General features: G+C 40.7%; 1 protein-coding gene across 14 annotated transcripts in view; it reads right to left on the bottom strand.

Annotated features, from left to right (window-relative positions):
- The window catches only part of obscna (obscurin, cytoskeletal calmodulin and titin-interacting RhoGEF a), a 47,643-nt gene that overhangs the window by 742 nt on the left and 35,838 nt on the right, over positions 1 to 11,063 (bottom strand). For 11 of the 14 annotated variants that reach the window (XM_039810711.1, XM_039810709.1, XM_039810722.1 and 8 more), the window contains 22 exons: positions 10,460 to 10,590; positions 10,267 to 10,379; positions 8,532 to 8,700; positions 8,270 to 8,357; positions 7,979 to 8,179; positions 7,819 to 7,879; positions 7,654 to 7,731; positions 7,390 to 7,562; positions 7,209 to 7,235; positions 6,931 to 7,083; positions 6,360 to 6,405; positions 6,180 to 6,257; positions 4,267 to 6,004; positions 3,923 to 4,051; positions 3,679 to 3,801; positions 2,824 to 2,991; positions 2,537 to 2,642; positions 1,894 to 2,133; positions 1,062 to 1,285; positions 935 to 949; positions 601 to 697; positions 92 to 241 (listed from right to left, as the gene is read on the bottom strand). In XM_039810711.1, the coding sequence (XP_039666645.1) occupies positions 92 to 241; positions 601 to 697; positions 935 to 949; positions 1,062 to 1,285; positions 1,894 to 2,133; positions 2,537 to 2,642; positions 2,824 to 2,991; positions 3,679 to 3,801; positions 3,923 to 4,051; positions 4,267 to 6,004; positions 6,180 to 6,257; positions 6,360 to 6,405; positions 6,931 to 7,083; positions 7,209 to 7,235; positions 7,390 to 7,562; positions 7,654 to 7,731; positions 7,819 to 7,879; positions 7,979 to 8,179; positions 8,270 to 8,357; positions 8,532 to 8,700; positions 10,267 to 10,379; positions 10,460 to 10,590 (4,308 nt within the window). The remainder of the gene's footprint in view (positions 1 to 91; positions 242 to 600; positions 698 to 934; positions 950 to 1,061; positions 1,286 to 1,893; positions 2,134 to 2,536; positions 2,643 to 2,823; positions 2,992 to 3,678; positions 3,802 to 3,922; positions 4,052 to 4,266; positions 6,005 to 6,179; positions 6,258 to 6,359; positions 6,406 to 6,930; positions 7,084 to 7,208; positions 7,236 to 7,389; positions 7,563 to 7,653; positions 7,732 to 7,818; positions 7,880 to 7,978; positions 8,180 to 8,269; positions 8,358 to 8,531; positions 8,701 to 10,266; positions 10,380 to 10,459; positions 10,591 to 11,063) is intronic. The other 3 variants (XM_039810716.1, XM_039810714.1, XM_039810718.1) reach the window with 3 other exon arrangements.

Raw genomic sequence — 11,063 nt, 5'->3', positions numbered from 1 at the left:
GATATACACATTTATATTCCTAATTTACTAATATGACTTTTTACACAAATAATCTCTTTAATGCAAACTACATTTTAAGAGACACACTCACCAGGATTTGTTATTCATGCTGCTCTTCATGAAGTTTAAGGCTCCCTCCGACAGACCAGGGTAACAGCGCCCAAACTGGATCTTCCCTTTCTTGATGTTTCTGTCTTGCTCCCAGCTGTGCTCTGCATGGAACGGGCTGTCGGCACTCAACCTAGTGAAGAAACGAGAAAAAAAAAACACATACGTCATACAAAAATAGAACAGTGTACTGTATATTAATAAAGTAGTTTATAATTCAGCATCACCGAACTACAAAAGATTCATTCATTGGTAACATTTCATAATCCATAATGAAAAAGAGGATTATCCAAAGAAAGAAAATGTGGATGATTCAATCTTTAGAAATAATTTGCCATCCAATGATGCCTGCTATCCTTTAAACACATGTCAGAATATATATATATATATATATATATATAAAAATAAAAAAAAAAAATATATATTTTTTATTTTAAAGTAGTAAGAATATGGTTGACTACTGTACTTTCTTTTATATATCTCTATACTTACATGATGAAGGACAGGACTCCAATAGCCCAAATGTCAGTTTCAGGCCCGACACCGTGACCTTCCAGGATTTCCGGAGCTTTAGGAAGGACAATATAAACTGACAAAACAGACAGAAACAGGATATTGTTCATAAAGAGTTGTGCTGTTACTGGCAATGCCAGAATTTACATGCTTAATTTCCTGAATTAGTAAAAGGACTCAAACCAGAAAGAAATGGATAAAAACAGATAAGAAAATGGACTTGGATTTGTTAGGCTATAGATCAGCTGAGGTGGATGAAGTTAGGCGTAATTATTTCCATCCATCAATCCGTCCTCCCTTAAAGAATGTGTACCTTTACTGCGGCAGTCTGTTGGAGGCCATGACAGTCAAAGCTTTAGTACACTAGAAGAACCTACAACAATGCAAGCTTCTAAATCGTATACAATTTAGTTGAAATTCAACCAGAAATACATCAGTACCTTTGCTCTCTGACAGTCCCTGGATGTGCTCGATGTTGAGAGGCTGACCGGGTGTGAAGGACTGAGCCGAGCCCAAGTCAACTATCTTCAGGTGGTTGCAATCATCCACCAGCATGTTGTCAGACTTCAGGTCCAGGTGGATGACTCGACGGCTGTGAAGGTAGTCAACTGCACTCAGAATTTGAACCAGTAGCTCGGCGATGTGAGTCTCTGCGTACAGATCTCTGAGAGGGCACAAGCAAAGACAGACAGGTTTGTTAATCTTAACTACAGTATGTGAGGGACAAATGGCTACAGGTTGCACAAAAATAACCGGTTTGACATAGGTCTGAAACAGAATATAGATAATAATCATTTAAAATAGATATTACATTGATCACTTACAGTAAGTGTCCATTTGGCACATATCTGTCATCTACAAACAGTGTTCAGTTAACCTTGATTTGTGTATCTCAATGTAAATTAAGACGTACGTCTAAATTACATCGAAATAGTACATTAGATGACATTAAATCATTTTCTGTAACACCAGTGTGGCAGTAAGTCTGAGAAAGACAAATTTGGCCTGTTGGCCCTAATTAAAGCAGTATTTCTCATAGGACATCTGGTGCTTATTTTAGTTTTTAGAGCTTCTTCTTTTATAATTATATAGTGATCAGTTCTGCCTGGATTATCTCTTCTACAGGCCCCTTAGGACAAAATATAGAGTTGAAAAAGAGAACCAATATAGAGGCTTTCCACTGTAATGGACTACTTGATCATGTTGCTCAGTTTATCAATCCAAACACAAATGATTTGGTCGCTGGCTTATGTTTCTCAAGGCTTCTTTTACCTCGTTGCCAGACTGTAGAGCAGCTCCCTGCCGGGACAGAGCTCCTCCACTAACACCAGGTAGCAGGAGGTGAAATAGGCAGTGTGCAGCTGCACCAGGTGAGGGTGATGAAGCCTCTTCAGCAGCTGGTATTCCCTCAGCACCAATTGTCTCTGCTCTGCCTGGTAAGGGGTGATCTTGGCAACAAACACTTGGCTGGTCTCGGCATCCCTGCACAGGGTAACTACGCTGAAACGACCCCTGAGAGAGAACAAAACAAAAGAGGTACTCTATCACATATTAGTAACTAAGAGAAAGTGGTAGAAACAAGATGATACTATCCTTTTACTAATGTATCTGAAGACTCTAATCCTAAATCTCTTTAAATATTGTTTCTACTGTTTCTTTTTTCAAAATAGGGGAAAAACATAAAAATACTGAAAAATTAGCATAAAACATCAGGTTAAATTCAGAAATATCAGAATCTGTGACAGACTTGAGAAACCTGAAATGTCACACCTACATTTCAAAATAAAAGCCCAAAAGAAAAACATTATCATGTGCAAAAGAATAAAGTAAACATGACAGTAAATAAAAATACATTTACATAAAAGATAAGTTACAGATCATTTTGATCAAAAATGCTTCTACTTAAAAATCCCACCTGTTGATCTCGGAGAGGAAATTGTAGTTCTTGTGTGTTGTCTGTCGTTCTGACCCAGTGACCTTTGACCCCAGTGACTCAGTCTGGATTAGAGGAATGTGAATCTCTGGACAACAGAGTAAATACAGGTAAAAACACTGTAACCTTTCGTGTAGTAGCTGTTTGAACATTTCATAGTTGATGTGTATATCACTGCTGTAAATCCATATGTGAAGACACCAAACCAATGAGGCCATTCCTGCCACATAAATTAGATCACAAACATTATGTTTGAGTATTTGTCTTGCCTTCAGGATGAGTAGCCATAACAACAGGTGCTGAAGCATCACTGAAAGGTCCTGCTCCTGTCTTGGTGATGCAGCCTATTCGGAACACATAAGAGGCTCCTCTGGGTAAGTCCTTCACCACATAGCAGCTTTCAGTCACATCCTCCGACAGGACCGTCCACTCCCCACCTGAGAAGGCACATGGCACATGAGTTTTACTCTGAAATCCACACCCACTGCACATTTTAATCCTGCAGTAGATCCATGCAACAGTGATATTAGTGATATTGTAAATGACTGTTGAGGTCAATTTGGAAGTAAAAGAAGTATATACGGCATGGACTTACTGGAAAGTAGCCAGTATCAATTGGTAAAATTTTTATATCTTCAAATATTAAAAAAAAAAACAACTTTATTGTCTTTAAATATATTGTGTCAGGGTAGGAATAATAGTTGTGTGTTGTGTTCCAAACCAAAACAGTCACACTATTGGACTATAACTGGCAGTCAGCTCCATAAACTTAAAAAAAATCTAAAACTATGACGAAGAAATATGTAGTGCATCATTCCAAACACTATGTACTGCACGTTTCTGATGAGATATATTTTGGTATTTCTAAGTGCAGAAAGACAATCTACACCAAATTCAGCATTGACTGATGCTTGTCCAAAAATATTTGTTAATATGCTCAGATTTTAAATAATGCAAGGAATTTAACTTCCATCATGAAACATTTTGTAGGCAAATAGATTACATTTTATATTTCAGTTATAAGAACTATTATATCTTTCTAACATAAACAACTAATTTGGTTTCCTTTTAACACAAACAACCAATTCAATATCTGTGCTGCTGTATCGTCTCTGTGAACCCACCTTCTGTACAGTACTGCACACAGAAGTTGACAGGGTTACTGGACTGGACTGGTTTCCAAACCAGCAGGACTCCACCTCCATCTAACTGGAGCACTTCAGGCTTGTTGGGACGGGCCAGCAGATCTGGAAAATATGGAGAAGAACAAACATACACAGCCAGGCTTGTAGCAAAATGATGATAGCAGGTTTTCAGGACATTTCGGACTGGAAACACATAATCCACAGAATGTAGCTCATTCACTACCTTTGGTCTTATTGAATGCAGGTATTTTAAAAGAAGGTAATAGTTTGGCGGTCCTCTTTTTTGGACTCTCAAGACCAGTTCTGTGCTGCCTTTCAGGTGCGATGGGAGCTGATCCTTTTACTATCGGCCCTGTTATAAAGGACAAACAACACCAAAAGAAAAAAAACAAAAACGAAAATGAGTGTAGATGTACAATACAACATAACAGAGACTAGTGACAGCTCAGGTAAATTAAAATAAATTATCCCTAATGTATATTTAGCATTTTCCTTACTATGGATGCTGCTTAACATAATTTTCTGTTAATTGATCAAATAAAAGTAGCATTATTTGTAATAGCTTACCTCCTTTATTCACATCCTCCTTACTAGAAGACCTGGAAAACAGCTTGGTCAGGCTGGAGGCTGAAGCTCTCATTTTCTTCCTCAGAGACATGGTGGGAGTATCTGGCTTCATGATCTCTCCTAGTGTGGGTCCTAACTCTGTGTTGTCCAGCTGGGAGTATGAATGGCTGGTCCAGGACTGCCTGCGGAAGATCTTCAGCAGTCCCAGCTTGGGGGACTTTCCTGTAGGTGGCTGGGCTTCGAGGGCCGGAGCAGATGCATGCCTTTGGAGGCCACAGCCCTCCTTTCTGTCCTTGGCTCTGGGAGGCCTCTCTGGGGCCTGCAGAGAAGAGAGGCTGGGACTGGGACTCACTGTTAGTGGGGTCCCTGGCTGACCCCTGCTGTTTGTGGATATGTTGGGGTTGGAGCGGGTGCGGTTACGTGGCGGTGCCTGGGGAAATAAGCTTCTCGGTTTGACCTCTTGGAATGAGCGTGGGGATGGTGAAATCAGAGGCTCCCTTTGATCATCATACACTTCACTCTCTCCTGATCTGTGCCTCGCTGAGAGATGACCATGACTCAGCTCCTCATAGGAGCCGAGTCTGCTTGAAGACTCAGAGCCACCGTGCTCTAAAATAGACGACTCAGCAAGAGACCCCTGGGAGCCAGCGAAGGTGTTGCCCGCTGCCTGCTCCTGATCCAGCCTGGGGCTCATTCTGTCTCCAGCAAGGACGCTTGAGGGAACAGATGATCCACCTGGCACGCGAGTCCCTTGTATTGGAGCGACAGAGCCTCTTCTTCTTGTGGGTCGCCGAGGGCTCGGGATGGCCAACAATCCTCTCCCTGCCACTTCATCATCTGTTAAATCTTCCTTTAGACTTTGAGAGCCTTCTTCTTCACCTGACTTTGTGCGCTTGGGTGAGCTGGGAGATCGCCGTGAATACTCATCAAGAGACCTGCTCCTCCTGTGAGGGGGTACGTTGGTGTGGGCGAGGCCAACACCACTGTCAAAGGAACAGGACTTCTGCATTGTAGGCTGGACAGATCCCCGTCTTTGGCCACGATTGGTCTCCGTCTCATCCTCCACATATTCAATAAGAGGCTCGTTGAGACGTCCAGAAAAGCTTCTCCGGAGTGGTTTGCGGCCTCTCTCCTGCTTTTTGACCTGGAATTTGTCCCGTAATGTCATGTGTCTGGCAGACATGGGTGAAAGCTGATGAGATGTGCTGTAGAAAGTGCTTCGGATGACGCTGCCACGAGGGATACGAGCTCCGTCACTCCCTGAACCCTCACTTCCATCAGAAAGGTAGAGAGATTGACTGCTGTCCTTGCTGAACCTACGCTCCCTGTGAGGCGTCTGTTGGCCTGACACATCTGACGACGCAACTGACTGCCTGCTCATACTCCGCTCTAGTACACTCCTCCTTCCTACCATCTCCTCCTCTTCTTCCTCCCCTAATGTCACTTCCTCTTCTGCATCTAGGTGGAGTTTGGCAAAAGGCTCTGGGATGTGCGCTCTCTCCGTTAAAGGATCATAGTCCTCCTCAGTTTCTTCCTCCTCCTCAGTCGGGCTGTAGTGCTGGAAAAAGTCCCAAGAGTCAGCTTCGTCATACTCCGATGAGGAGCCACTGCTCACAGAGGTGCTGCTGTGCTCCTGGGGCTCGCGGGGCACTGTCACTGCAGTCTCTCTGATAGGAGCGTCCAGCAGCTCAGGGATGAGCCTCAAAGTGAGAACTGAGCCAATGCAGGTCAACGAACGCTGGGGAGATAGATGGGAGAGATACTGGTGTAGACAGAGATTGTTTTCATTAAAGGACAGTATATTATCTACTGTGACTTCAATTCATGTAATCATATTGAACATTCAACATTACAAGAAACCCGTTTCCTTTTTTCCCCAGATGTTGTGGTTTTGATGAAGTCAGGTAACTCACCTGCCATTTCCTTTTTGAGATGAAGATTTTCAAAGTCTTGGTGTTGATTTCATCCGTGTCTTCTCCTGCATGTTCGTCCTGTGAACACAGTTACAAAGATGTGTGTTTAGTTGTGTTCCTAAGTTTTTTTAATCCAGTGAAGCTCGATTAAAGCACCCATTGTGCTGTATTTCCTCTCACCTGGAGCCATTTGTGGCTCAAGCACTCAAAGGCAGATGGTCGCTTCCTAGGTAGCAGAAAATTGAGAGTGGTCAGACATGTGTTATGTTGCACCATGAAACCACACCTAAACACAACCTGAGTCCACCACTACATCACTGCAGCTGTGTAATGAACCACTGGAGATGGTGAACACATGTAATGTTATTCTATAAGTCATATCTTTTTTATTAGCATTAACTCAAAAATTTAATTTTAATTGAAAGGGGTGCTAGTACAGCCACAAAGATGATCAGCCTAGTTGATGTAGTTTTATGCAGCTTTCAGTAACTTTTCAATCAGTTTATTTTCATGTTTTTGGTTGAGCCCCAACAGATATTACTTTTGATCAGTGAGGGTTCAAAATTAGCTAAATGCAGCTTTAACAGGAAAACATAAAAAATTTGTGTCAGAAATGGCATTTATATAACTGATGCAAAGAGACTCCTTCATGCTCATTTGTCCAATGAAAGATGACTTGAAAATATCGTTGATGACTTTGAGAGACTGGATTGATGTGGCAGTGTAAGCAATAATAAAACTGCTTCCCTACTCTGGATCTGGCTGAAGGAGCATGTGGAGAAAGTTCTGGGCATCAGGGCTCCTTGAGGAGACGTCAGGGGCGTCCCAGTTCAGGGTCCCCTCCCCCACCCTCAGCAGTGTAGCACGGTCTGTCGGTCCCGCAAAAGGGCAACGGCACACCAGACTATCAAGACAAAGATAAAGCGTCATGTAAATAGACAAACAGAAAGTCAAGCCGTATGTACAGCTTTTGGATAAACTGTATATTGAAGATTTTGAGAATATTATCAAAAGTGCAGTGATACATACCATATATAGGCTATTACACCTACAGACCTAGCAGAGAGAATAAGAGATATTAATGCAATGTCCTATTTTGTGCCGTTATTTACAATTGTACATGGTTTATTGCAAATTACTTTTAGCTTTAATTTAAATATAGATCTGATGCAAGTCTCAGTTTGCCAGATTAGTAGTTCACCAAACTCACCAAATATCGGTGGTCACAGTGACTGGTTCTTGGTGAACAATTTCAGGGGCAACAAACTCTGGTGTACCAAACATACTGTATTGGTGTCTGGATGTGTCTATTTCTTGGCAAAAGCCAAAGTCACAGATCTTGATCTCATCTCTGGGCGGATACACCATGAGTATATTATCAGGCTGAAGGGAGTATAAAAAAAAATAAAAATAAGTTAAGAACTGCATTAAAAAATAATAGCCAATAGTGCAATGTTGGACCCCAAAATCTCACTTTAATGTCCAGGTGCAAAATGTTCATGCTGTGAATGTGACCAACTCCTTCAAGGATTTGCTGGATGTATGACCGAACCTAAAATAAATTATAGCATATTAGTCAAAAACCATACATATTTGCAGGATAAAAATAAGTTTGTAGGGACTAAATGTAGGCTTGCACCTCTCTCTCAGGGACTGATCCTTTTAGTAATAAATGGTCCAGAAGTCCATGAGAACAGCAGCTAGAAATGGTGTTAAGAACTCTTAATTGTATACAAAACAAACTCAACAAACCAAACCCACTTTAGTGAATATATTGTAGCATTTAACAGAAAGGATACATTTCTGTGATCAGCACCAGAGTGCGTCTGGTACAAAAGAAGTCCAGCAGACAGGCAACTCTGGGGTGAGCCAGACGGGATAGCAAGTCCCTCTCCTGGAAGGCCCTGGTCCGAGTGCTGCTCCGCAGAGGCAGGAACTTGGCAGCAAACACTTCACATGTTCTTCTGTGGACTACTCGCTTTACTACCCCGAAGGTTCCCCTAAAACACAGAGAAATGATGTTGATCATATCCAATCTTGACAGGGCTCATGGGCAGGTTGAACTACATCAATAAACAGTAGAGGTTCACCTTCCAATTTCCTCATGGACATCATAGACGGAGAATAACTTCCTTCTCTTCCCGAGCTCCACCTCTCTTTCCTGACACTCCAGTGGGCCTGCAGGGAAAACAAAACCTCTGAATAAAACAGGACCATGTATTCCTAACCTTTACAGCAATATCATCTTGTGCTATGCTTTAAGCCTAAGCTACATTGCAGTTAGATCTGATGAATGAATCTATGTCTATAGAACTAAAATAATAATGCATAGCAGCATTGCTGTTGTCTCACCTTCCTCCACTGTCAGTTCAGCCTGGCATGAGGCATGGCCAGAGTCGTTGTAGGCCAAGCAGGTATATATGCCACTGTCCTCACCGTCGGGGCACACAATGGTCACTGTGCAGCGGGCGCCATGCTGTACTATCTCTACATTATTATTGGCTGCAAGCTCTTCTCCATCCTCCAATCACAGAAGAAACAGCAAAGTTTTAATAGGGGCAGCTATCATGTCTACAAGTGCTGGTCAAATGTTTGTAATGTAATGTATCTACAAAAGTAACTTAGTAGGAAGATGATATTTTTTCTATCCCCTAAATCAGTGCTTCCCAACCTTTTTCCTGCAGGAAGTTTGTGAGCAATTTGGATGACTTTTAAGCAGATTATTTTCTTTTCTAATTTACATTAGAGATGATTTTTAGGAACTTTTAAGACAATTCTCTGTATTATGTATATATTTATTATTTTTATTACATACTTACAGGAATAGGCATCTTTTATTTTTTTTTATAAATTCTGTGTTTTCTTCTCCCTGACTCTTGGCCATTATTATATTAGCTCGTTGGTTGTTTTAACTACGTACTTTTCTAATGCAGGACAAGGATGTTTAGCAGAGAGGGAAGGCTCTGTGAATACACAGTAGCTTGTGTTCAGGTTATTAACAGTCTATGGTCTTTACAGATTAATTTAAAGCTATTACGCTTCCACGTCAGTCTAGCTTATATCAGCATATTATCTGAATGTTTTAGTAATCGTTGTGTGTTGTGAGAGGATTTTGAGGTGTGTGTTAAGGGTAAAAAGTTTAACTTTGAAGCTAGCATTGTTCCGACCAGTGTCGGCATGCTGAGTAGTTAGTTCTTTTTATGAACTTCGGTTTTACAACGTAGTTTTACACAGTATTTTATAAGTTTAAGTTACTGATATTAGCATTCTGTAGCATAAGAAAACGTGTGCTATATTTCTTTCAGAGTATTAGCCAGCCAGTAGTGATGGAATGGTGATGAGTAAATACTGTTTTAAGTTAGCTAGTTTTACATGTCGTTATCGACGCCATATTGTCAAGCACTACTGTTAAATGCAGATGTATAAGAATGCAATATGTAAGGGTTTGTTTATCTTATGCTAATGTTAAAATTATTGTTAACAGGTCAGTATATGTTATATGTAAAAGACTGTAACGTTAGTTGTTAAAGTGAAAGTGAAGTTATATTATTTTGGTACATTCTAGTATTTTGAGTTGAGCTAAGTTTGGTATTTGTAGTTTGTTAAATCACTTGCATTTATGTGCATTTATTATGTTTCATATTATTTATCATCAGTTTGGTTACACCATTTATTTAATTTTAAAACATTTTATTATCATTTTAACATTCACTTTAATTAGAGAGCTTATAAAGACAATGTGAATGTATGGGAACTCATGCAATTGTTTCAGAAATAAACGAGCTTTGTGAGCAACATGCTGACTTTGGTGCTCTCTCTATTGATTCACAGAGTCCCAGTTTCCCGTTTTGTATCTGGCTATGGAGTGCTTCCTAGCCTGTGTAACCATTGCTGCTGGTCCAGTTTTCTCCTAGGTCTGGTACCAGTAACAATTACACCCCTAAAAATCAAGAAGGCCTCATGACCCCTAGTGGGGGCTGAGACCCACAGTTTGGGAACCAGTGCCCGAAGTCGTGTCACGACCCAGCCACCCCAAGATCTACCTACAACCAACGTTTAGGTGATGACTAATCTACAGTGCTCCTACCTTGTACCACTGTATATTAGGAGTCGGCCTTCCTGTGATGATGGCAGTAAATGTAGCTGGTTGGCCAGGTTCTACACACAGATCCTCAGTGGGTACCTGGATGGAGGGAGGAGCTGAGCAGGAGATTAGATCAGTTAGTAATCACACAAAGGTTGAAAGAAGTCATACTCTTCTGTTAAAGAGACAATAATACCATCTGTAATTTCCTGCATTTGCTCTGAGATGTAGATCTCCTCTTCTTCCTCGAGGTAACACACAGGCTGCTGTATCGCCTGATCCATGGATGTCGAGGCAGGAACAGCCTCTTCAGTGCTATATTCAGTTCTGGAGACAAAGATAAGATAAAAAAGTGAAAACCATGCCTCTCCACATTTGCTGAAATTGAATGTTTGTGATAAACTGAAGGACAAAGTGTTCCTTTATGTGCTGAGAAAATTATCCTACTTCTTAAGATAAATAAACTATTTAAAAACCTCTTGTATCAGATAGAAAATGTATCGCCACAAAGCTAAAAACAGGGCAGGTTTCAGACACCATGAAATGTTGACTTTTAGAGATACATGGTTCTCAAAGGACAGCAACACTACAAACATAATGATCTTACAGAATATAAATTAGCACAGCTTTAAATATCTACTGCAGTAAACTGCAACATACACAATAATGCAGCAGTAATATTCATCCAGAAACATCATATACAATAGTAAAACACTGACAGGGAACATTTTACTGCACAATGAGTATTTTTACTTTAAGTACTGTACATTTTGCTGATAATACTTACATACTTTTACTTA

The sequence above is a fragment of the Perca fluviatilis genome, chromosome 9, assembly GCF_010015445.1.
Source record: "Perca fluviatilis chromosome 9, GENO_Pfluv_1.0, whole genome shotgun sequence".
Lineage (NCBI taxonomy): Eukaryota > Metazoa > Chordata > Actinopteri > Perciformes > Percidae > Perca > Perca fluviatilis.
The sequence above is the reverse complement of the archived record's forward strand: the minus strand, read 5'-3'. Positions and strand labels throughout refer to the sequence as shown.